The sequence below is a fragment of the Neomonachus schauinslandi genome, chromosome 4, assembly GCF_002201575.2.
Source record: "Neomonachus schauinslandi chromosome 4, ASM220157v2, whole genome shotgun sequence".
In the NCBI taxonomy this organism is placed as follows: Eukaryota; Metazoa; Chordata; class Mammalia; order Carnivora; family Phocidae; genus Neomonachus; species Neomonachus schauinslandi.
Window position 1 is genome coordinate 97135613 of NC_058406.1, and position 26196 is coordinate 97161808.

At 44.1% G+C, this 26196-nt stretch overlaps 1 protein-coding gene across 1 annotated transcript in view; it reads left to right on the forward strand.

The window, feature by feature from the left end:
• Positions 1-26196, forward strand: part of PTGFRN (prostaglandin F2 receptor inhibitor) — a 79284-nt gene that overhangs the window by 17414 nt on the left and 35674 nt on the right. The window contains exons 2-3 of the mRNA XM_021689951.2: positions 19299-19667; positions 22698-23111. Of these exons, the coding sequence (XP_021545626.1) occupies positions 19299-19667; positions 22698-23111 (783 nt within the window). The remainder of the gene's footprint in view (positions 1-19298; positions 19668-22697; positions 23112-26196) is intronic.

A 26196-nucleotide genomic window follows, 5' to 3' on the forward strand; every position in this document is an offset into this window, starting at 1 on the left:
GACCTTGTGAGAGGGTCCACCTTTCCTGACCGTGCTGGCTAAAGCAGCCTACTCCCCGCCCCCGTCACTATCACATCAGGTTATTATGATAGTGTTTATCAGCCCTCTGGGTCTGTTCTCACTCCGTCCTTACTAGAAAACCAGCTTCTGATGAGCAGGGACCCTGAGCTGCATGTCTGCAGGGCCTAGAAGGTGCTTAGGGAAACCACGGGCTGACTTTCCGGAGTAAACTTCCCACTTGCGCCCTTCATCTCCTCTTGCTGCTTTGGATCTTTTTCATGGTTGTGCCCTCTCTTTATTGCCTCCTTGATCGGTGCCTTTCCCCTGGCCCTTTCTCTGCAAATCCCACACGGCGTCACTGCGAACTGCACTTCCGCAGCAGTTACCAATGACCATTGGTCATCAATTCCATCATCTTTTCTCAGCAGTTCTCTGCCTTGACTTTTCTGCAGGTTTGACATTGCCGTTCATTTTTCTTTCTTTCTTTTTTTTTTCAAACCAAAACATCACAGGAGTCTGCTCTAGATACGGTGTAGGATGCAGGGTGGGTAGGAAGCGGGTCCTGCTTGACGAGCTTGCGGGCTACTGGGGAGCAAGTAGGTGGGTATGTCCAGGAGTGAATGGCAGATGTATTCTCAGCCCTTCCTTTTTGAGATCTTTGCATCCCGTGGCTGCTAGGATATAAGCCTTTTCTCATTTTCTTCCTAACTGCCTGCAATTTTTTTTCTTTGCTAAGTCTTTTCCTTCTGCTTGTGTCTTAAATACAGGAGCTCACGATGGTCTGTCCCTCCTGCTCTTCTCTGCACCCTGTCCCTTGGTGACCCCAGTGATCCCACATCTTCACCTTTAGGCAGATCTCCTTTTCACCCACCTCCCTCCATGCATGTGACTCCACATTCATTTTGGGCTCGGATACCTTTTTGGGGTCTCCATCCCTGCTGCCTGGTGGACCTATCAACTTGCCTAAATGTCACTGGCTCTTTTTCCCCAGGTGTTAGCTTCCCCTCACTCTCTCTCTCATGCCTCAGGTCTGTCAACTGGGGCTGCATCTAGCGTGGCCCCAGAGCTACTGTCTTCCCATTCCTGGCTTTGCCCTAGTTTGGGTTCTTATTATGTGTCCCCTGTCCTCTTGTAGAGGGCTCCCAATGGGCCTCGTGTGTGTCCGTTCCAGTCTGCCCTTGGTATGCTGCCCTCACCCCCCTGCTCCCCACATGCCCCCTCCACCCCACTCCTGGTCTTTGCTCATGCTCCTCCACTCAGCTCTAGTCACCTTCGTCTTCAGTGTCCCCTCTCCAACGCCCCACCCCCCCAGCCATTTCTCAAAGGCCTCATTCAAGTGTTGACACCGCATGAAGCTTTCTACTGATCCCCATGGCACTTGTTGGTACCTCTCTTTGGTTTCTTCTATGCGTCCTTATATTGTGGTTTTCACATGGACCACATGGCCCTTAACGTACTCTGAGTCTCTTAAAAGAAGATCTGGAGGCTGATTTACCTTTCTCTCCCACGTCCTCTAGCACCTGGGCTTCTTGCTTGATAGCTCTTTGTCGAATGAGTAAAACTGTCTTCTATTTGTCTAGTGTACCTCAGTGAGGTCTTAGCTCAACCTTCTTTTTTTTTTTTTTCTTTTTAATGATTAAACGGCCTGCTCTAGTAGAACCTTATTTGCGTTCAGATGGGATTTTGAAGTACGGCCATATGTGACTTCATTACACATTCTCTGCTGGCTGGAGCTTGTTTAATGTGTACATTGCTGCATTTTCCTCACTTAGGGAGAGGTGGCACAGTCTCTTCCTGCCAGACCTCTCAGTGGCAGACGTGAAGAGACAAAGGTTTTTCATTTGTTGCGTCTGATAACTCCAGTTAAGGCTCTCTGAGAGCTTACAGGTTTGACCTTCTCTGCGCTCATCTCTAGCTCCCGCGTGGACTGGGGACTGCGTGTGGATATCCACAGCCCCCCAGTCTCTTTTAATGGCCTTGTAAGGACTCCGAAAGAGGGATTTAGGTGTCCTTTGACAAGGCAAGCTGAAATACCGTAAGCTCTCTGTTGCAGTATTTCAGGTCTACCTGTACCAATGGATTCAGTAACTGCCAATATTTATCTTGCAAATGGCTCAGGTTGGAGAGTCCAATTCTTTGCTTCTAGGCAGCTCAGTGAGATGATACAATTGAAGCAATAATAGAAACAATTGTGAAAAATCCTTCGCAGATAGGCTGTACTCTGTGGGTCTTGATTTAGAATAATGTTGATGATAACCCAAGAAATAAAATCTACATATTTCCCATGGATATCATGAAGGGGTGGAAGAGGGTAGATAAATACAGTTTAGTCTTCATTAGCTTGTCTCTCTTAATGATTCCTCACGGTTTCCAGTAAGCTCTTATTGAAGTAAGCATTGCAGGAATAGCTTACCTTGAAACACTTGCCTGCCTTTCTTTCCTCTCCCCATCCATTCTACATGAGAGAAGAAAGTTGAAGGCATTTACTTATTTTCTTGAGTACTTCAAAGGTAGGGAAATGGTAATCTGGAAGCGATTACCTCTTGCTTCATAGCTGTTCCTACTGCTGACAAGTCACTGCAGGAGGATTCCAGAAGTCCTTCCTCTATGACTTTGGGAGAAAGTTCTTTTCACCTTTTTTGAATATGAATGTGTGAGACGTTAGAGTTAGTATCGCTTAAAACAATAAAGGCGGTAGGTCAGAAAAGGTTATGAAGAAACTGGAAATTATCTTTAACAATTCTGTTTCTCTCGTCTATCCGCTTCATACTGAGGATCTTTAATATTTCCTTTCTTAGGCCCTCATTGTTGTTACTTTGCTGCCTATCTGTTTCACATTGCCCTTGGAGAATTGGAAATATTTTATAGGGAATTTCAAGCTGTTTCTTCTTCCTGCTAAGAGCAAGGGCAAAACCAATATTAGGTGGTAATATCGATTGTGCAGTTGAAAGCTGACCAATCCAGCCCATCTTCGTCTTGACATGGCATGGCAGTATAGTGGCTAGATGAATCTGGGTTCGGGTCCCTCATTTGATAGCTCTTGCGACCTGCAGCCAGTTGTTGAACTTCTCTGAATCTCAGTTTCCTCAGTTTCGGTTCTTAGTCTCGTCAGTTCTGTGACAGGGGAGGTGGTATCCACTTTATGGTTCTGCTCTGTGGATTAATTAAACTAAGTTATGGATAGCACCTAGCTCAGTGCATGGTATAAGAGACACACAGCATATTATTTTTCCTCCTAATACTCTATCCCAACCTTATTGTTGAGAGATATTTGATGATTAATCAAAGTGATCCGGTTACAAAATAAATGAGAAATGCTTACATGATTTTAGCTGAAATTATGGGTTTTTTGATTTATTAGCTGTCTTGTATTATTCCCCTCCCTCCATTAGTTTGTTATACATTCTTTCATTTTTGTGGTTATTTTAGAGATTAGAATATACACTGTTGACTTATTAGTGTCTACTGCTGGTCCTTTTATCACTTCCAGGATCATGCAAGACCTTAGAACATTGAAACTCCATTTATTCTACTCCTTTTCTCACTTTTTGTGTCATTGATATTATATATTTTAATTATGCCTATATTTTAAATTCCAGAAAGTATTAGTAATATTGTACTATATAGTCAGTATCCCGTAGATTTACCACAGTTATCCTCCCCCCCAACCCCCCCACAGCATCATCCTTTCTGTTGCTCTTTATGCCTTCTTACATTTCCATGATTCCATCTGGGATCATTTTCCTTCCATTTGAAGAACTCCCTTTAGTATTCCTTTTTGGTATTTCTTTAGTACTTTTTAAATTAATTTTCTTTCCCTTGTTGAGAGTTGGTTGAAAGCATATTTATTTTGCTTGCTTTTTAAGGAAATTTTTTTCTGTGGAGAGTTGTAGGTTGGCAGTTATGTTCTTTCATTACTTTAAAGATGTCATTCCATTGTCTTACGAGCAGTGTCTGTTAAAAGTCAGCTGTCAGTTGTGTTGTTGCTTCCTTCTCTGCCCTTATAGAGTTTTACCATGATGTTCCTAGGTGTGGTTTTCTCTGTATGTATCCTGCGTAGGGTACCTAGGACTTCTGGAATCTGTGGCATGATGTCTTTTGTCAGTTTAACATCTTGGTCATTATCTCTTCAAAACTTAATTTTGCCTAATTCTACCACATTCTTTCTTTCTCCTGGAGGATTCTCTTACACCTATATTTAACCTTTTTACTGTTTTGATGTGTCTTGTACACTATATTCTGTACTCTTCATCCCTTTTTTTGCACCCTAGGCTTCAGTTTGGATAACTTGTACAGACTTTTTTTCTGCTACATCTAATCTGCTATCAAACCTACTTGAGCTCTTAATTTCAGATATTCTATATATGTATATATTTCAATTTGATTATTTTAGGAGATTTTAATTAAGGGGTGAAATCTTGTTATCTGTTTCTTTAGTAAATTAATCATAGTTATTTTAAAGTCCATACTGATAACACCAACATCTGGATCCCTGTGGATCTATTTCTATTGTCTGTTTGTTTTTTTCTCTTTTATATTCAGTCATATGGTCCTGTCATATGGAATGTCTGATAAATTTTGGTTGTATACTAAAAAATTGTGGAGACTGCATGATGTTCTCTTTTTCCTAATAAGAGAAACTCACCATGATCCAATGAGGAATTGAGATGTTTTGAGACTGAATTTCAGTGTTGAGGAGAGCTAGTGTTTTGAGCTTTGCTCTCACTCCAAGGGCATTGCCCTTCCAGGGTTGTAACCACAAGCCTGGGGTGTTTACTATCGTCTACCTTCCTTTGTAAAGTCAGAATTCCAGTTTTTGTCTCCCCAGTACTGGGAGATGGTTGAAAACTTTGCTTAACCTTTTAACCTCCTACTATTTACTTTCTGCTTAGCTTCTCAGCCACTTACCCAACCCCAATCCATTCCCTCCCAGTGTAGCTTTCATAATGTCAGTTTGCCTTGAGGAGAAAGCAGTATAGCATGTCAGGCTTGTTTCTCTGCTGTTGCCTTTTTCTCTGGGGTCCTGGCTTCTCAAACTATGACTTTCAACAGGGTCCTTAACTTTACTTGTCTTCTTGGCTCCATGAGGTGTTGGGAAGCTCTGGAGCTACACTAACTTCTTAGTCTCTGGCCTCCATCACTTAAAAATTGGCAAATGTTTCAAGAGAAAAAGCAGCGGGGCCTACATTGGTGTTTTCCTGTGATCTTGGCCCCTTGGTCCTGCATACCTTGATTACTCACAATGCATTCAATTAGCTGTTTCTTGTATTTTATCCATCTTTTGTAGTTGTTTTCAGGGCCAGAGCTGATCTGATGCAAACTGCTCCATCATAGCAGAAAGCAAAAATCGCCTGGAAAAGGAAAGCTGAATTATTGATCTCTTGAAATTTATACCCCACTTACCTCCCCTCCTTCCAAAAGAGTATTTGAGGCAATTTACAATGAAATACACATACACATGCAAGAAAAACCTTAAAATAAGGGTTAAAAGAAAGGTGCAAGGGCAGCAGGGAAGGCAGAGGAAGGTGTAATATAGAGATGGAGAAAGGAGGTTATTAGAAATTTAGACTACATATGGTTTTCATAGTTGACCATCATCTTTAGTACTGGACTTTCTGAAGCTAAGGTACAAATGACGCATGAATTTTATGTAAGTTGGGGGAAACAGGACTTGGAAGTTGGAATAGAAAAAAGAGATGATGTTAGCAGTAAAGATTACATGGGGTATTTTTTGTTTGTTGTTTTTTTTTTCGTAGCCTTAGGCAAATTTTTTTAAAAACAGGAGTCCGGAGACTGTAGGAGGTGCTGAGATTTATCTGTAAGGGTCTAACCCAATTAGGGCATTGGGATGTGGGGGGGCCACTTAGGAATTGGGAGTGCTAATGCTTTGGCCTAGAAGCCTTCGTACCACTGCACAGATGTGATGTTAAAGTGCCCTTATTTTGTCTTGAGTTTCAGAGGTACTCTGGGGCTGTGCTAACTGGCTTGAGTACAAGAGATACCTACATACTTCTTGTTTTCTGGGGGAAGGATGTACAGTGGTCCATCAATAGGTTTTTTTTTTTTTTTTTTTTCTGGCACTGAATTTTGAGGGAATTTTATCATATAGATTCTCGTGTCATTGAACAACACAGTAGTTTCCCCAATAGTACTTTTCATATGAAGGTTTCTTATATTAACCGCTAAAAACAAGTGAAGCCACAATTTAAAATTGTTACTTTGAAAAGACATATTTATGGAGAGCTAAATTAATACAGTTCGGTAAACTTTAAGGGTCTGGGGCTCCTAATTTGAAATACTGGTAGAATTTGGAAAACCAGAGGAAAATTTTGTTCTTGTTCCCCTCAGTTATCAACTGTTACAAGAGGTTTTGACAAAAATTGGCAATGGGTGGCTATGCAGATACTCTTTGATTTGAAAAGAGCCATATGCTTTAATTTTTTACAAGTTCTATTTATTTAAAAATATTATTAGCTGTTATTTAACAATATTAAGGGAAGTCTGTGCTGAATACCAGACTGCTCATAGCAAGTTGAAATTCTGTTACCAAAATTTAAAATCTTGATTTGTACAGATGAGGGGACATCTCTGTTCTGCATGCAAGACACTGCTTGGGTTTATATCCTTTTAGATTAGAATTTGCTCTTTCAAGCATCTGTTCATACCTGCTTTACTTTTCCCAGTGGCATGATAACATAGCCAGCATTGGAGGGATTTTTACAGGTTGAGCTGGAACATGGAGGCAGGAGTGCCCAAGTGATCCCAGGAGAGATGGGGAAGGCTTCGCAGAGGTGGTGGTGCTGGAGCAGTTTCTTGAAGGGGGATGAGGAGCATTTCAAGTGAAGGAGACACAGAAGCAGGACCCATGGGGCACATGAAAGCAGGGCATTTCGAGAAAATGAAGGGCCATTTGTTTTGTTGGAGGGTAAACTTTAGAGGGTGGGAGAATGGCAGGAGATGAGGGGGTAGCTGTGGGCCAGACCCTGAATGATCTTGTATGTCTTTTATTCACTCATTTAGCAAATATTTATCGAACAACTGCTATGTACCAGGCCCTGTTCTAGGCACTGGCATTCAGCAGTGAACAAAGCAAATAAAAATCACTGCTCTTGTAGAACTCACATTCTAGTAAGAAGAGACAGACAATAAATAATAGTAAAAATGCACAAATACACATCAAGTATGTTAGTGATAAGTGATAAGGAAATTTGGCAGTGCAAGAAGGTGTGTGTGCACACGCGCGTGCAGGAGGCTGACCCAGGAATAAAGATCTGAAGCAGGTGAAGGAGCCTGCAGGTGGAGTGTGCTCTGACTCAGGGAGTGTGTAAGGGCCCCGAGGGGGAAGTGGATCTGGTTTGTTCCAGAAATAGGGGGAAAGCACGGCTGGCTACGGTCAAGGGAGCCGGTGGGAGAGGAGCAGGAGGTTCTGGAAACAGAGGGCCGGGTCCTGTGAGGCCTCTGTAGGCTGGGGCTTTTACCTGACATGGGGAGTAATTGTCGAGTGTGCAGCAGGGTGATGACGTAATCGAGCTTAAGTGTTTAAAATAGCACACTGGCTGCCGTGAGGGGAGTGGAGGGCACGAGTGGAAGCCAGGGGCCAGTTGGGAGGCTGTTATCCTTCAGGTGAGAGGGATGGTGGCTTGAACTGGGGTGATCATGTGGGAAGTGCTGGGAAGATCGATTGTATCCTGGAGGTGATGAGGAGCCTTTACAGACCTTGACCAGTGAACGGACATATGATTTGTGTGTTAAAAAGATGATTTTGGCAACCATGTGGAGAAAGGATTACAGAGCTGAGACTAGGGGCTGGGTCAGTTTCCAAAGCTCCAATCACTAAAAAGAAAGAGCGAGACCTTATAAGGGCTGTAGGCTCCTGCCTGAGGGTGCTGTGGGCAGCTTGTTAACCCTGGTCAACTTCTTGACAAGGGGACAGGAATTGACAAGATTTACACATTAGGGAATTCCGTTGTAAACCTTGCCAAGAAAGCAGAGTGGAAGGCTTGTGATCAGGTTATTCTAGCACAGTCTGCAAAGCAGATAGCTACAGCTCCTTCCCAGTGCGGGGCTCCGTGATGAGGGCGCACAGTCTGGGGGTTGGGGGGAGGGGGTTACTGCTGTCTCTGCTTCACATGAGCAGATGAGGTCCATTGGCCTCAAGGAGGTTAAGCACCAGGCCGTACTGTCCCTGAAGGGTCTCTCCCCATGACACTTCTTCTGAAGGGTCTCTTAGGGAGATGCAGAATTGTCTGGTCATGGCTAAAATTAAATGTAAAAAAGAGATTGCATATTTCCTTTATGAACTCTGGTGACGGACAGCTTCAGGGCTGGATAGTTCTGTATTATTTCAAGGCCCTGGGTTGCCAGTGACAGAAATTCACCAAAGGAATGTAAGTGGGGAGGAGAGAAATTGCAAGAAACTGAAATGTGTGGGGGAGGAAGTATGTGCGTGTGTGTGTGTGTGTGTGTGTGTGTAATGATTAAATGGTGTGGCTGGATCCAGTGGCTTATATGATGCTGTTGGGTCACTAGGTCACATTCATTCCACTCTGGTCCAGGTGCTGGCCTGGCTCTCCTCTCTGGATGCCCTCCTTACCCAGTCAGGAGGGCTGCCCAAGTGCAACTTCAGAGCAAATCATCTCTCTCTCTCTTTTAAATTGAAGTACAATTGACATAAAATATCAGATTTGTTTCAGGTGTACAAAATGGTGATTCAACCTTTGTATATATTGTAAAATGATCACCTCAATAAGTCTAGTTACCATCTGTCAACATACAGAGTTAATATAATACTATTGACTGTATTCCCTGCGTTGTACATTATATCCCCATGACATATTTATTTTCTAACTGGAAGTTTGTACTTCTTGATTCCCTTCACCCATTTCACCTTCCCCAACTGTCCTCTGGGAAACCACCTGTCTGGGCAACCACCAGGCTGTTCTCTGTGTCTAGGAGTCTGGCTTTTGTTTGATTGCTTTGTTTTTTAGAGTCCACGTGTAAGTGAAATCATATGGTATTTGTCTTTTTCTGTCTGATATGTTTCATTTAGCAGGATACCCTCAAGGTCGGGTAGATACCCAGAAGTGAAATTGCTGGGTCGTACGGTAGTTCTATTTTTAATTTTTTGAGGGACCTCAGTACTGGTTTCCACAGTGGCTGCAGCAAGTTACATTCCCACCAACAGTGCACGAGGGTTCCTTTTCTGCACATCCTTGCCAACACTTGTTATTCTTGTCTTTTTGATAATACCCATTCTGACAGGTTTAAGGTGATATCTCATTGTGGTTTTGATTTGCATTTCCCTGGTGATCAGTGATCTTGACCATCTTGTCATGGGCCTGTTGGCCATCTGTATGTTTTCTCTAGAAAAATGTCTATGCAGATTTTCTACCCATTTTTAAAATCAGATTGTTTGGGCTTTTTTGTTACTGTATGAGTTCTTTATATGTTTTGGATATTAACTCCTTATTGGATATATGATTTGCAAATATCTTCTGTTCAGTATGTTGCCTTTGCATGTTGTTGATGGTTATCTTTGTTGTGCAGGAGTGTTTTAGTTTGATGTAGTCCCATTTGTTTATTTTTGCTTTTGTTGCCCATGCCTTTGAAGTCAGATCCCCAAAAAAACATCAATAAGACCAATGTCAAGAAGCTTACCACCTATGTTTTCTTCCAGGAGCTTGGTGGTTTAATGCTTACATTCAGGCCTTAGATCCACTTTGAGTTGATTTTTATATATGGTGTAGGATAGAGGTCTAGTTGCATTCTTTTGCTTATAGCTGTTCAGTTTTGCCCAGCACACTGTATATTCTTGCCTTTTTGGTGATAAATTAATCAACCAGATATGCATGGGTTTTTTTACTGGGCCCTATTCTGTTCTGTTGATCTGTGTGTCTGTTTTTATGCCAGTAACATACTGTTTTGATTACTGTAGCTTTGTAATACAGGTTGAAATCTGGGAGTGTGATTCTTATGACTTTGTTCTTGTTTCTCAAGATTGCTTTGGTGATTTGGGGTCCTGGGGTCTTTTGTGATTCCATAAAAATTTTAGAATTATTTGTTCTAGTTTTATGAAAAATGCCATTGGGATTTTGATAGGGATTATGCCAAATTTGTAGGTTGTTTTGGATAGTATGGACATTTTAACAATATTAATTCTTCCAACCCATGAGCATGGAATATCTTTCCATTTATTTGTGTCCTCTTCAATTTCTTTCATCAGTGTCCTACAGTCTTCAGTATACAGGTCTTTCATCTCCTTGATTAAATTTATTTAATTTATTCCTAAATTTATTTTGGGTGCAATTATAAATGGAATTGTTGTCTTGATTTCTCTTTCTAATGTTTCATTATTACTGTCTAGAAGTGCAACAGATTTTTGTATGTTAATTTTGTATTCAGCAACTTTACTGAATTCAATTATCCTAGCAGGGTTTTCTTTGTGCAGTCTTTATGGTTTTCTATCTCTGGCACTGTGTCATCTGCAAATAGTGAAAGTTTTACCTTTTTCAATTTGGATGCCTTTTATTTCTTTTTCTTGCCTAATTGTTGTGGCTAGAACTCCCAATACTATGTTGAATAAAAGTGGGGAGAGTGGGCTTATTGTCTCATTCCTGATCTTAGAGGAAAAGATTTTAGCTTTTCACCATTGAGTATGAGGTTAGCTGTGGACTTGTCATATATGGCCTTTGTTGGGGTATGTTTCTTCAGTACCCACTTGGTTGAGAGTTTTTATCATAAATGGATGTTGAATTTTGTCAAATGCTTTTTTGCATTTATTGAGATGATATGATTTTTATCTTTCATTTTATTAATGTGGTATATCATATTGATTAATCTGTGGGTGTTGAACCAGCCTTGCTCCCTGGAATAAATCCCACTTGATGATGGTGATCTATTTAATATATTGTTGAATCCAGTTTGCTAATGTTTCATTGCACATTTTTGCATCTGTGTTCATCAGGGATATTGGCTTGTAATTTTCTTTTTTTTACGGTGGTGGTGTCTGGTTTTGGTATGAGGGGAATGTGGGCCTCATGAAAGGAATTTGGAAGCATTCCCTCCTCTTCAGTTTTTTGGAAGAGTTTGTGAAGGATAGGTATTAAGGCTTCTTTGAATGTGTGGTAGAATTCACCAGAGAAACCATCTGGTCATGGACTTTTGTTAGGAGGTTTTTGATTACTGATTCAATCTCCTTACTCTAGTAATAAGTCTTTTCAGATTTTCTATTTCTTCCTGATTCAGTCTTAGAAGATTGAATGTTCCTAGGAGTTGATCCATTTCTTCTAGGTTGTCCAATTTGTTGGCATGTATTTGTTCACAATAGTCTCATTATCCTTTGTATTTCTGTGGTATCAGTTGTAACCTCTCTTTCATTTCTATTTATGTGATTCCTCTTTTTTTCTTGGTAAGTCCAGCTAAAGACTTGTCAGTTTTGTTTATTAAAGAATTTTGTTCATCTTCTCAAAGTTCTTAGCTTCATTGATTTTTTTCCTATTATCTTTTTAGTCTTTATTTCATTTATTTCCACTCATGATCTTTAATGTTTCCTTCCTTCTAATTTTGGGCTTCTTTCGTTCTTCTTTTTCTTGTTCCTTTAAGCATAAAGTTAGATTGATTATTTGATACTTCTCTTGCTTCTTGAGGTAGGCCTGCATTGCTATGAATTTACCTCTTAGAACTACTTTGCTGTGTCCCGTAGATTTTGGTATGTCATATTTCTGTTCATTTTTCTCTAGATGTTTTTTCTTTAATTTCTCTTTTGATTTCTTTGTTGACCCAGTGGTGTTCAGTAGCATGGTGTTTAATCTCCACGTATTTGTGGGTTTTTTTAGTTTTCTTTTTGTAATTGATTTCTAGTTTCATACCATTGTGGTTGGGAAGGATGCTTGATATGATTTCAGTCTTCCTGAATTTATTGAGACTTGTTTCACGGCCTAACATGTGAGCTGTCTTGGAGAATATTTCATGTGCACATGAGAAGAATGTGTATTTTGCTGCTTTTGAATGGAATGTTCTGTATATATCTGTTAAGTCCAACTGGCCCAATAATGTGTTGTTTAAAGGTGATGTTCCTTGTTGATTATCAGTCTAGATGATCTATCTACTGATGTAAGTGGGGTTTTAAAGTCCTCTACTATGATTGTATTGCTGTCGGTTTCCCTCATTAGGTCTGTTAATATTTGCTTTAAATATTTTGGTGCTCCTGTGTTGGGTTCATGAAAATATATAAATGTTATATCTTCTTGCTTGCTTTAACCTTTTATCATTATGTAGTGGCCCTCTTTGTCTTTTATTAGAGTCTTTGTTTTAAAGTCTATTTTGTGTGATGTTAGTATAGCTATACCAGCTTTCTTTTCATTTCCATTTGCATGGAATATCTTTTCCCATCCTTTCACCTTCAGTCTGTGTGTGCCCAAGTGAGTCTCTTGTAGGCAGTGTATAAATGAGACTTGTTTTTTAAAATCCATTCAGCCATTCTGTGTCTTGATTAGAGAACTTAGTCCATTTACATTTATAGAGAGGTATGTACTTCTTGCCATTTTGTTCATTGTTTTCTGGCTGTTTTTGTAGTTCCTCTCTCTGTTTTTCTCTTCCCTTGTGGTATGATATATTTCTTTAGTGTTACATTCCTTTCTCATTTTCTTTTGTGTATTTACTGTAAGTTTCTGCTTTGTGGTTACTGTGTATTTACTGTCTTATGTATATAACAGTCTATTTGGATTGACAGCAACTTAAATGTGAACACATTCCAAAACTCTACGCTTTTACTCCCCGCTGGCCCACATTTTGGTTTTGATGTCACATTTTACCATTTTATTTTATACATTTATTAACTAGTTATTGTAACTTTAATTTTACTACTTTTATCTTTCAACTTTCATACTAGCTTTATAAGTGGTTAATCCACTACTTTTATTATACATTTACCTTTTTTTTTTTTTTTTAAAGATTTTATTTATTTATTTGACAGAGAGAGAGAGAGAGGACAGCGAGAGAGGGAACACAAGCAGGGGGAGTGGGAGAGGGAGAAGCAGGCTTTCCGCAGCACGGGGAGCCCGATGCAGGGCTCGATCCCAGGACCCTGGGACCATGACCTGAGCCGAAGGCAGACGCTTAATGACTGAGCCACCCAGGCGCCCCTACATTTACCTTTTCTACTGAGATTTTTACTTTTGTATGTTTTCTTGTTGTTAATTAGTGACATTTCTTTTCAGTTTAAAGAGGTCCCTTTAACATTTCTTGTAAGGCTGGTTTATGTGATAAACTCCTTTAGCTTTTGCTTATCTGGGAAACTCTTATCTGTCCTTCAATTCTGAACAATAACCATGCCAGGTAGAATATTCTTGGTCAGAAGTTTTTTCAGTGGAATATGTCACTCCACCCTCTTCTGGCCTGCAAAATTTCCGCTGAAAAATCTGAGGGTAGCTTTATGAGGTTTTCCTTGTATGTAACAAGTTGTTCTTCTCTTGCTGCTTTTAAGGTTCTCTCTTTATCTTTAACTTTGGACATTTTAATTATAATGTGTCCTGGTTTGGCTCTCTTTGGGTTTATTTTATTTGAAGTTCTCTGGACTTGCTGGACCTGAATGTCTGTTTCTGTCTCCAGGTTAGAGAAGTTTTCAGCCATTATTTCTTGAAATAAGTTTTCTGCCCCCTTTTCTGCCTCTCCTCCTTCTGGGACCCCTGTGATGTGAATGTTATTGATGTTGTCCTATAGATCTCTTATCTTCATTTTTTTAACATTCTTTTTGCTCCTCTGTCTGGGTGATTTCCAGTGCTTTGTGTTCCAGTTCACTGATCCATTCTTCTGCTTCATCCAGTCTGCTCTTGAACCCATATAGTATGTATTTCAGTTCAGTTATTGTGTTCTTCAGCTCTGTGACCTTTGCTTGGTACTTTTTTTTTTTTTTTCTTTTTAAGTAGGTTCCATACTGGGCCAACATGGGGCTTGAACTCATGACCCTGAGGTCAAGAGTTGCATGCTTAACCAACTGACCCAGGCACCCTGCTTGGTACTTTCTTATATCTTATCTTTGTTGAAGTTCTCACTGGGTTCATGCATTCTTCTCCCAAGTTTGGCAAGCATCTTTATGACCATTACTTTGAATTCTTTATCAGGTAGATTACTATCTCCCTATCATCAAGGTCTCGTTTTGAGGTGTTTGTGTGTGTGTGTGTGTGTTCTCTTGTTTGGAACATATTTCTCTGTTTCTTTATTTTGTTTGACTCTCTGTTTCTGTGTATTGGGTGAAACAGCTTCCTCTTTCAGTCTTGAAGGAGTGGCCTTGTGTAGATAATGATCCTTCTTGTTCAACCTTGCCCTAGCTCTTGGTTGTCTCTTGAACCTTTGTGGTTGTCTAAGTAGCCTGATTTATTCTTGATATGTCCCTGTTGTTGAGGGTGTGCCAAGACCTGTCAGTGTTCCAAGGGGACGAATCTCATTTATCACCTAGTTTCAGGTTGATTAGAAGCCAGACCCTTAGGCAGCAGTTTTTAAAGTATGCAAATATATGCAGTCCTGTGGGGCTCCAGTTGTAAACCCTGCTGGCCTCCAGGCTAGGAGATTTGCAGGTGTTCCTTGGGCAACCATTGCAAAAATTGGGGCTCCAAATGAGTGTATAATCTCACTGCAAAATCTCATCAAGCCATAGTGAGGCCAGTGGGGTGCACAGGGATGGTATCTCTTTGAGAGATACCCAGGCACTTCCCTGAGAGCGCCTTCATAGCCTCCAGATGTGTTGGAAACCTGAGAGTTGTCCCTCAGGCTGAAGCTTCAGGATAAGTAAATAGGCCTTTTTCACAGGAAGGCAGTACGTGTGTTTCAGTCTGCTGTCTGTGCAGTGCCCTGCGGGTGTTGGCCTGCCAAGAACTGTCTTTCTGGTTATTAGAGTCCCTTGGAGCTCAGGAACACCAGCCCCCTTGGCCACCAGGGCCAGGCAAAGCCCGGGCTGCCCCCTGCCCCTCCATCAGGTGCCCCCAGGCCAGCAAATGAACCTCCTTTACATACAGTCCAGGTGCTTTTGAAATTGGTGCTTTTTCCGCCAGATTCTGGGGGCAAGTGAGACTGCAGGTGATCCCTTTAAAAGGAGGATCTTGGTTTCCTTTGGCATTTTGGGTTCCTTGGATGGCAGCCAGAAGTTTTTGGGAGCTCGTCTCTCTGATGCAGATCCCCAAGGGTTGGAGTGCCTGATGTGGGGCACTGTGACCCCTCACTCCTCCAGGAGAAGTGCCTGTCTGGTGAGATCCTTCCCTCTGGCGGGGTCACTGCAGGGCGGGGTTGGGGGGGGGGCGTGTTTTGGCCAGACCGTGTCCCTGCCTCACCCATTTCAGTGAAGTCCTATTATCTTTTGTTGTGGAGAGCAGTTCATCTAGTTTTCAAATCTTTTCCAGAGGGAAAGGATCCCTGTGTAGCTGTTGATTTCATGTGTCAGGAGGGGAGTTCAGGACCTTCCTACACAACCACCTTGGATTCTTTTTTTCCACAAATCATCTTTATAGTATTCTGATTCCAGAGGAAGTGAAAGTTTCTGAGTAGCTTCAGCAAAAATGAGCCAGGAGGATCCTGACTGACCTGATTTCAGCCAGTGTCCATCCCTGGGGCTGGGTCATTTAGGGTCATCCCCATCTGAGGAGCAGTTGAGGAACACTGGGCCACAGGCACAGATATGCTGCGGTTTGTCAGAATTAGTAGGTGTGAGCTCATGGGCGTTGTCATCCTATGAGCACCGAGTTGCCTCAGGAAGAAAGCAGCATGTTTCAGCCCTACTGCGGAAGAATATTTGGGGTTGGGGGATGCCTGCATGGCTTAGTCAGTTAAGTGGCTGCCTTCGGCTCAGGTCATGATCCCAGGGTCCTGGGATCGAGTCCCGCGTCGGGCTCCCTGCTCAGCGGGGAGCCTGCTTCTCCCTCTGCCTGCCGCTCCCCCTGCTTGTGCTCTTGCTCACTCTCTCGCGTGTGTGTGCGCTCTCTCTCTCTAACAAATAAAAATAAATAAAATCTTTAAAAAAAAAAAAGAATATTTGAGGTTGGTTCTGTTGTCTGCAGGAAGAGATGTGACCCATAGGCCTGAGTTGCAACTCTGTTTTTAAGGGGAGTGCTTTTGGGCGCAGCATCTTTTCTTCGAACTGGGCAGCAGTCTGGACCTGCCCCCCAGCGAGGCTGGCGCACAGCCCCCTGCTCAGAGCACACACTAACCTTACCACCATTTCTCTCCTGTGGATGCTTTCCCTTTTCAAGGGAAATGATAATGGGTGGTGAAAACCAGAGATGGCTTTTAAAAAGTGTGCAACTTTTTTTTTCCTTTTTACTCCAACACAAATTAAATGTTTTCATCGTATTCTGGTACACACACACCTTTGTGTACGTAAAATGTACTGAAACAGTATTTACTCCTTACTAAATGCAGTGGACTCTAATATTTCCTCTTCTGTTTCATTGTATTAAGACACACACACATGCTGGTCACAACCACTATAAATTCATTTCACAACCACTAAATGGCAACTCAGACTTTGAAAAACATGAATTAAATCATTGAAAAACAAGCAACAATGGAATATTAGTTTGCTCGGGCCGCTGCAACAAAGACCCACTGACTGGGTGGCTTAACCAGCAGAAACATGCTCTCTCACAGTTCCGGGGCTGAGCAGGCCACTTGTCGGCGGGGTCACTTCCTTCAGAAGGTGAGGGGGAGTCTGTTTCAGGCCTCCCCGCCAGCTCCTGGTGGTTTGTGGGCCATCTTTGATGTTCCTTGGCTTGTAGAGACTTCACCTCCATCCCTGCCTTCATCTTCTCATGGTGTTCTCCCCGTATGCATGTCTGTGTGCATGTGGGCTTCCCCCTTTTTAAGGATACCAGTCATTGGATTAGGGTCCCACCCTGTTCTCGTATGACCTCACCCAATGGTGTCTAATAACCACGGATCACGTCTGCAGTGACCCCGTTCCCAAGTCAGGTCACATGTTGAGGTACTGGGGGCTAGGACTCCACCGTATGAGTTTTGTTGGGGGGAGCGGAACTCAACCTGTAACAAATGATAAAAATACAAAATCGAAAAGACATAAGTTCCTATGTGATTGAGCTCTTATTACATGGCAGACTCTCAGCCAGGCATTTTATTTCATGAACTCAGTAAATCTTTCTTGCCCCATATGATAGTTGAAGAAGCCAAAGCTGAGAGAGGTCAGTCTCTCAGATTTAAACTTAGGTCTCCTTCAGAGTATATCTGTGAGGGTAAATCTGGTGTGGTAGTTGCTCTTGCAACTAAACTTTTTGGGGAAATTACTCAATTTTGTGTGTGATTTCTGTGTAAAACATAACTGATTCCCTTATAAAAATATAATCTCTTTGTATCAGGAATGAGCTCTTCCCAGTCGTTCTAACAACTTCATGCTTTCTTTTCCTTTCACTATAATTGTTAGCATAGTGTTGATTTTGTTCAGTTTTTTAAACAGTGAGTATTTTTTCAAAATTCTTACAGTTTTTGAAAAAAGATTTTATTTGAGAGAGAGAGAGAGCTCGAGCAGGGGAAGGGGCAGAGGGAGAGAAAGAGAATCTCAAGCAGACTCTGCGCTGAGTGCAGAGCCAAGGCAGGGCTCCCTGAGATTCTGACCTGAGCCAAAATCAAGTCAGATGCTCAACCAACTGAGCCACCCAGGAGCCCCTTGAAATTTTTTTTAAAGACTTATTTATTTATTTTTTGGGGTGCCTGGGTGGCTCATTCGGTTAAGGGTCTGACTTCGGCTCAGGTCACGATCCCAGGGTCGGGGATTGAGCCTCACATCAGGCTCCCTGGTCAGCGTGGAGTCTGCTTCCCCCTCTGCCCCTCCCCCTGCTCGTGCTCCCTCTCCCTATCTCTCAAATAAATAAATTTTAAAAAAATCTTTTAAAATTTTTTTAAGAAGATTTATTTATTTATCTTGAGAGAGAGTGCAAGCACGGGGAGAGGGGCATAGGAAGAGGGAGAGAGAGAATCTCCAGCTGACTCCAGCTGAGCACAGAGCCCGATGTTAGCTGGATCTCACAACCCTGAGACCATAATCTGAGCTGAAATCAAGAGTCAGATGCTCAACCGACTGAGCCACCCAGGCGCCCTGAGTGATGTTTCTTTTGACATAGCTATACCTGATGTTAATATTGAAGAAGAAGTTAATTTAGAGAAACTTAGTGAATGTGCCCTCATCCCAGTACGGGGAATATGTGTGGAATGCGGGTGTTCTATTTTGTGTTATGTCACTCAAATACAAAATAAAAGAAATTTTTGACTTAAGAAAATAAACAAACTTGGGTCTCCTGGATTTCAGAGCCCATGCTTTCCCTTGTTTGCCTTAGTGCTGTACCTGTTCCTAGAACATCAAGCAGGAGCCAGACAAGTTCACTTGGTCCAAATTGAAATGCTATGCACAGGTAATAAATGCAGTACAAAATCGCACTGAAGTTCACGGCAAAGGTGACCCCTTAAAGGACACACAGGTGAGGGTCCCTAGAGCCCTATCAGAGGCCTGGGAGGTGTGTGCTCTTGGGGCAGGGAGTGCCAGTAAACTCTTGGCTTTATCCACTGAACTCTTCCCCAGCAAGCTGCTGCATTCCTAACAACGCCCAGCAACCAGTGAGACAAGGCACGGCCTCCCTTTGTGCTTCCCTATCCTCATTCTGAATTTAGATCAGGGTGAAGAGCAGAGAGAAGGAAATGAGCCAGAAAATAGAAAATTAATACTTGGTGGAGTCGTCATATTTTAATATTAATTTATAGGCAATGTCAGATAACCAGAGTTAAATCTTTTTATCAGCAGGCCGCTCTAGGGTTTAAAAATTGGCATCGATCATTGTAAATCAGGTGTCAGGAGCCCTGGGGAATGGTCTCTAGGGATGAGGGTTGATCTAGGGTGGGCAGAAATGTAAATACTTGATTAGCTGTGTCCTTTTCTTTCACACCACCCCTAAAATACTTCTACATCACATTGAGTGACAATGGTATGTTAAATAGTAACGGGAGGGAAGAAGCTATTCAGGTTTATGGTTAGCCTACTTTTAATACTTGTCTTCTTCCCTGTCAATCCTAGGAAACTGTTGTGGGAGAGGCACTCATTTCAGGGTCGTATTCCTGGCTCCCAGTTCTAGGGATAGGCTTAACCTCTTTCTGCTCAGCCCCAGGCAGCACACCATTTTCCCAGGTGGCCAGATGTCACATTTTTTTTGCCACGAGCCCGTGAGCAGGAGCACCCATGGGTTTGACACATTTATACTGGCATGACCTTCTGTGACTCAAGTCCCGCCTCTTATCTCTTGTCATTGCAGCTCTTTGTCGAGGGCGCGTGGTGAGAGTCCCCACAGGGAGCCTGGTGCGGGTGGTGGGCACTGAGCTGGTCATCCCCTGCAACGTCAGTGACTATGACGGCCCCAGCGAGCAGAACTTTGACTGGAGCTTCTCGTCTTCGGGGAGCAGCTTCGTGGAGCTGGCCAGCACCTGGGAGGCAGGCTTCGCAGCCCAGCTGTACCGCGAACGCCTGCAGAGGGGCGAGATCGTGTTGAGGAGGACCGCCAATGATGCCGTGGAGCTCCACATCAAGAATGTCCAGCCCTCAGACGAGGGCCACTACAAATGTTCAACCCCCAGCACCGACGCCACCGTCCAGGGCAACTATGAGGATACAGTGCAGGTTAAAGGTAACATCCTCACCGGGTTCATCAGGGGCAGACTTTTCTCTGCCACTCTGCTTTGTCAAGGTACTTAACTCCTCTGGGACTCTGCTCCCTCCTCTGTCCAGTGGACAGAAGTATCTTACCTGATTAAAAGCGGAGGATAGGCCAGGTCCCCTCCAAGGGCCCTTTCTCTTCACTACGATTCTGAACCATCCATGGCTGGCGTGGTGGCAGAGCCCAGCTCTGAGCCAGGCTGCCCGCACTCAATCCAATTGCTGGCTCTACCACCTGTCACCAAGTGGCCGTGGGCATGTTACGTGCCTCATCTTCCTCGTCTGTGAAAAAGTGCTCCCCTTAAAGGTTATGAGGACAAGGTGAATTATAGCATGTGTCAGGCCTCAGAGCAGTTCCATAGTAAGCATTCATAAGGTTTGCACTGAGAAGGTGATGGTCACGATGATGTTCACTTTTATGGGAATATCAGACACTTCGAAGCTCATGTCTTTCTTTGTGCCCTCCACCAAGGGCAGTTTGTTTTGGAATTTGTGTGGGTTATATGTCGAGAAAGAACGATGTGGTCACTGCTAGCTTATGATGGAACCCTACTAGCTTATTGGCCTGATTCTGCAGAGAATCACACCTTATATATCTGGAAGGTTTGGGGTTTTGTGGGTTTTTTTTTTTTTCCCTTTTCCAAGTCCTATTAGATTTATTCCCACATTCAGTTCTCTAACCCAATGAAGAAGATCAGTCAGACTATTTCCCTGATTTACATAGGAGGAAATGGAAGAGCATAGGTTAATTACTTGCCCAAAAATCATATAGCTAATTGATAAATGAGCGAGAACAAACTAATTTGGGGTCAACAAAACAGACACATGATTATTATTTTTTTTAAGATTTTATTTATTTATTAGAGAGAGAGACAGCGAGAGAGGGAACACAAGCAGGGGGAGTGGGAGAGGGAGAAGCAGGCTCCCCGCCGAGCAGCGAGCCCGATGCGGGGCTCGATCCCAGGACCCTGGGATCACGACCTGAGCCGAAGGCAGACGCTTAACGACTGAGCCACCCAGGCGCCCCAGAAACATGATTATTGTTATTGTTACTTAATTATGCATTTATTTATAGCCTGCCTTATTCCAAAAAGCATTTATATCAGAGTAGGGAATGTAGGTAATGATTGGGAAAGTAGAGGATGTACGTGATGATCTAAAAAGAAGGGGCTGATCCAGGTATTCATCCCCTCTGTAATGATGTACAGAAACCTGCTATGTCTCAGGGGCTGTTCCCCCCATTTGACTCAGGAGGGAATAAAACAGCCATATCCATTATGTAGGTATTAAAACATCGAATCTACCTCTTCCATCACCTCTTCTTTATAGAAAATCCTAAAGATGGGGGCGCCTGGGTGGCTCAGTTGGTTAAGCGACTGCCTTCGGCTCAGGTCATGATCCTGGAGTCCCAGGATCGAGTCCCGCATCGGGCTCCCTGCTCGGCAGGGAGTCTGCTTCTCCCTCTGACCCTCCTCCCTCTCATGCTCTCTGTCTCTCATTCTCTGTCTCTCAAATAAATAAATAAAAAGTCCCATGAGACATTCTTGCATTACAGTTAAATGATGTGTTGCTTTTAGTCATCACAAACATGCTGTACCTCCATTAGGTTAGATGCACACTTATCTCCCCTGTAATTCTCATCTTGAGGAATAGGGGGCAGCAGGAGAATTCCCCCTGACCCTGTCCCCCCAGTGTCTTCCTGTTTCTTCTGCAGTCTTTGGAAGGAAGGAGCAAGGAGAGGCTTTCCTTGGGTGAGGAAAGCAGATAGATGGCCATGAATGAGACTGGTTGGCTGCTTAGGTAGGGCCTCTGGTGGCTGCCATGCAGGGTCCGGGGTCTGTCTGGTCTTCAGCTTTGTGGGTCTTGAAACTGTTCAGCCATGTGCTGACAGATATCTGGCCTCAAGAACCAAGTCCTGTTAACTGGACTCACAGACTGGTGGATATACTAGAAGGTCATTATATTCATTTTGCAGTAGAGAAGGGTCTTTGGGATAGGTCTTTCTAAAGATGGAGCAGTTTTTTCTCAAGGACACTAAATTAGTTTCTAAGTGTGGAATTTCGAGAAAAACCAAAGAGGTAGTGAATAGTAGGGTTGGAGGGTTCTTTTATCCAGCTTGTAGACAAGCCTCAGAGATTGGCTACGCTCCTTGGTAGAGGCCTTTTCTCTGGTTATCTCAATTATCACTTCCCTTCCTAAATAGCACTCACCAATACTTTCTGGATTTCTGGCCCCCTCATTCTAGACTCTGTAAAGAGCCAGCCTTTTAGGGTACATAGCTGAGGGTTCTGTTTTCCTTGACGGGTTCCTTTTCTGCATGTACTTTCTGCTCACCCTAGTTGTTCTCAGGCATTTCCCAGGCCTCAGGGCACAGGCAGCTCATGCCACACTTTTGCCCTCTTTGGATCATGCTGCTTTAACTGGTAGAAGATTCTGGAGCCTGGTGCCCTAACAGAGGAGTGTGTGACGGTAACAGCCAGTTATTTTACCAACATTGCTGAGCGCCAAGCACCTCTGCTTATCACTCTTTCAGCGCTGTCAGCTCCCTGAGTTGGTTCCAGTTGTCATCCCTTTTTAGAGATGAGGAAACTGAGGCACAGAGGAGTGAAGTAACTTGCTCAGGGGTGGCAGAAACCCACCCCCAAGGCACAACTCGCAAAAGGGAGTGTTCTCCCTTCAGTTCTAGCCGGGGGGGGAAGCGGGGTGTCTTTAGGGCCTCTTCTTTTTTTTGTTTCTCTCTTTTTTTTTTCCTTCCTTTTTCTCCCCGTTCCTTTTTCTTTTTTCCCTTTTTTCTTCTTCTTTTTTTTAAGTTTCTTTTTCAGGTCAGAAAGTCAGTTGGGATTACACACGCATTAAAACGGGAGAGCGTTCCCGTGTGGGCGCTAGAACAGGGCAAGGGCGCAGCGCGGCGGCCAGAAAGCCCCAGAAGGGGGCGGGTGCCGGCAGGGGCCGCGGGCGGGGCGCGGCGCCGCGCGTCTGACGGCTGTGCTTCCTCCCGCAGTGCTGGCCGATGCCCTGCGCGTGGGTGCCGCCGCGCCGCCCGCCCCGGGCCTGAGCCTGCGCCTGGGCGAGCCGTTCGAGCTGCGCTGCGCGGCCTCCACGGCGTCGCCGCTGCACACACACCTGGCGCTGCTGTGGGAGCTGCAGCGCGGCGCGGCCCGGCGGAGCGTGCTGGCCCTGACCCACGAGGGCCGCTTCCGCCCGGGGCCCGGCTACGAGCAGCGCTACCGCGCCGGCGACGTGCGCCTGGACACCGTGGGCGGCGACGGCTACCGCCTGGCCGTGGCCCGCGCCCTGGCCTCGGACCAGGGCTCCTACAGGTGCGTGGTTAGCGAGTGGATCGGCGAGCAGGGCAGCTGGCAAGAGATTCAAGAGAAAGCCGTGGAAGTGGCCACCGTGCTGATCCAGCCAACAGGTGAGCTTCTGGAACTTGTCTGGCTTACGCTCTGGCCTGTTTTCCGGCCAGGGGCCGGGTAAAGAACCAGCTGGGAGCCCCGTCCTTTGCGGGACAAGGTCGGTGCTGGCCACGTGAGGCCTCCCGTTGACGGGCAGGGCGAGTAGGGTGGTGGTGAGAGTTTGGGGAAGGTGTATTTGTTTTGTGCCGGCTGCCTGTGGTTTGGCTTTACAGCTGCTTCTCATCTGGATTCATACTCCTGGGACTCTGCGAGTTGCATAAAACACTAAGACAATTTGTTGACTGAAAGATTAAGTCCCTTCAAGTGCCAGAATGAGGTCTGGCCTGGTGTTCAGGGGGGCTTCGGGGCGGAGCTGTCCCCCCTCTGCTCCCTTTATTTTGTTTTGGCTTTATCTTATTTGGGTGTTTCCTGAATTTCTGGATTGACTATTTTGCACAGCCGTTGGAGTGCGTCCGGCTCTCCCCCAGACGTCTGGTCTACCTTGGATCCTCTAGATATGCCATCCCAGCTAGATGAGACTTCTCTAGGGCTGGGCCTCTTCTTGGTCTGTGTATGACACATACCCCAGGAGTGTGCATCCAGCCCTGGGGTCTCCCTGCAGGCGGTTCTCTGTGCCCTCACCTGTGAACCAGCCTCTTTCCTACTCCTATTAGAAAGCAAGAAAATAAAAAAAAAAAAAAAAAAAAAAAAAAAAAAAAAAAAAAAAAAAAAAAAGAAAGCAAGAAAATACAAGATACATTTTAAAAAAACCATAAAAAGTAAGAGAGGAGAAACAAGCTGTTATTGACTCAGTGTCCAACAAACATTAATAAAGAACCTACCGGATGATCAGCTCTGTCTGGGCCCTGGGGTCAGAGGTGCTTGCGGAACATTCCTGGGCCTCATAGAGCCTCTAGCTCCAGCGGAGACAGTGTAGGGAGACCATCTCAGGATGAGGTCATTGCTGTGGATGGATGGCTGTCCTTGGTTTTCTGGGAGGCGAACATCCTCAGATCTGTCGCTGCTGCCTCCTGCTTTGTAAACTGGGAAGACCTTGGGCAGACTCATTTCCTGAGTATAAATGTGAATGTGTGGCCGCTCTGTTGCTCAGATGGGAAGGAAAGCAGGAGACGGTCCTCACGGGGAGTATTTTCCCCCTGCAGGCTGCATGGTCCTGAGCACTTCATTCTGCATTTATACCACTGCCCAGGAGTTGGATTTGGTAAAAAAGCAGCACTGAGGTTCCTGAGTGACTGCGGCCATCAGTGAGGTGGGAGGTGCTCTTGCCGAGGAAAGGGGCTACTCATCATGGCCAGTCTTCCAGTGGCCGCAGAAATCACTTTCTAAGTGGACTCGGGTCACCTGCATTTAAGGACGTGATCTGCCTGGAATCTGTCCTAAGAAACTGGGATATTCAGTTTGCATCACACAACTGTTCTCGGTGGGGGGGGGGTGGGGGGGGTGGAGGGGGGTGGAGCGGCAGAACGATTAAGAATTTCATATTTGCAACAAGTGATCTTTTTGTGCAGAATTTCAATTGTAAAGGTATTCTTTATTTCAGACAAGCCACAAAATCCATAATACCGAGTGTAAGACTTGAAAACTCTGAACTTCTTATGCACGTAATAGCATCTGGCTCTCTCCTGAGCCTGGGCTTCATAACCATTTTGTTGCCATGGGCTTCTTTGAGAGTCTTGAAGCCCACAGACCCCTTCTCGGAATTAACGTGTTTTAGTTCATTAAAAATGTATATAAGATGACAAGGGAAAATGATTCTATTGAAATAGTTATCGAAATATTTTAAGACAAATTTGTTACATAGTAATATTGTGCTTTATTAATGCATTAAATAATATATAGTAAAAGGCGAAAGATTTATACGATATGAAGAGAAACCAGAGTATAGTGGTTTGTTGCTTAGCTTCGTAATGAGGGGAGATGCTATATTTCAGGTAGAGATTAGTAAAAACAAAGACAAGATTTTTTCCCACCCAGGTCACAGACTTCCTAAATTATCTTCTTGGACCCCAGGTAGAGGGCTGGCCTCTCTCTTTTTGTCAACACCTGTACTATCCATAGCTAGCTTCTTAAATATTCTTACTGCATTGTTATGATAAACAGCCCAAAGCTACTTAAACAGTGGGGCTGTGTTATATATGTGGCAATACCCTTCCCCCCCCCCCCCCATGTTGGGAGTGGTCTGCTTCATGCAGATCTTGGTATCTAATTTATGGCTTCAGTTCTATCCAACCAGAGAAAGCTTCACCACCACAGGCTTTGTCCGGGGTATCCCCTTGCATTACGAGTCCTTAGAAATTATTCTTTTTTTTCCTTCCACCTGCTCTGTCCTGTCTCCCAGCTGTGAATCGCCCCGCAATCCAGAACATACGGGAACAATGGTTAGTGATGGGGCAAGCTATTTAGCGCCTTGCAGAGAGAAGATTACAAAGTGAACTCTTCAGTTATTCCTAAAGCTAAGAATCCGTTTTGTCCATACCTGCAGTCCACCGCTGTGTATTTACCCCTTCCACACTCACCTGCTTCCCTCCTGAGCCGCCTTTTACTTCTAGCCGGCACAGAGGTACTCCAGCAGTATTCCAGGGTCTCTGACCATAGGCATTGCTCATGGGGCTGTTCGAAACCCACAGTGCAGGCTCAGAGTGGCGGTTCCCATACTGACCCCTCTCAAAAGATGCCCTCAGGTTACTTTTGGCCCCTTTAAAGGGGTGAAGGAGGAGGAAGAATTTGGAGGGTGGGTGGAGGTGAGAAATCAGACTTTTAAATTCCCTTTTATAATACTATACCCACCTCATTTTCTGTCTTCATCAAGGTGGGTCTTGAACTTGACCTAAAATGCTTGTTGAAAATGTTGTCAGGCTTTAGATACATTTATATGAAAGCAGTCTGCTCCAGAGGGCATGGGCTTTGGGGTTGGGCCTTTTCTGAGCCAGGCACGAGCCTTTGTTGCTGAGCTTACTCAGGATAGCAGCTGAGGCTGAACCAGTCTTGGAAGACCAGGGCTGTGCCTCGACTTGAATCCCCTGGGAGGTGTTAGCTATTTCTCATCTAAGCAGTGGTTCCCAGAGCATTACCATGAATTGAATG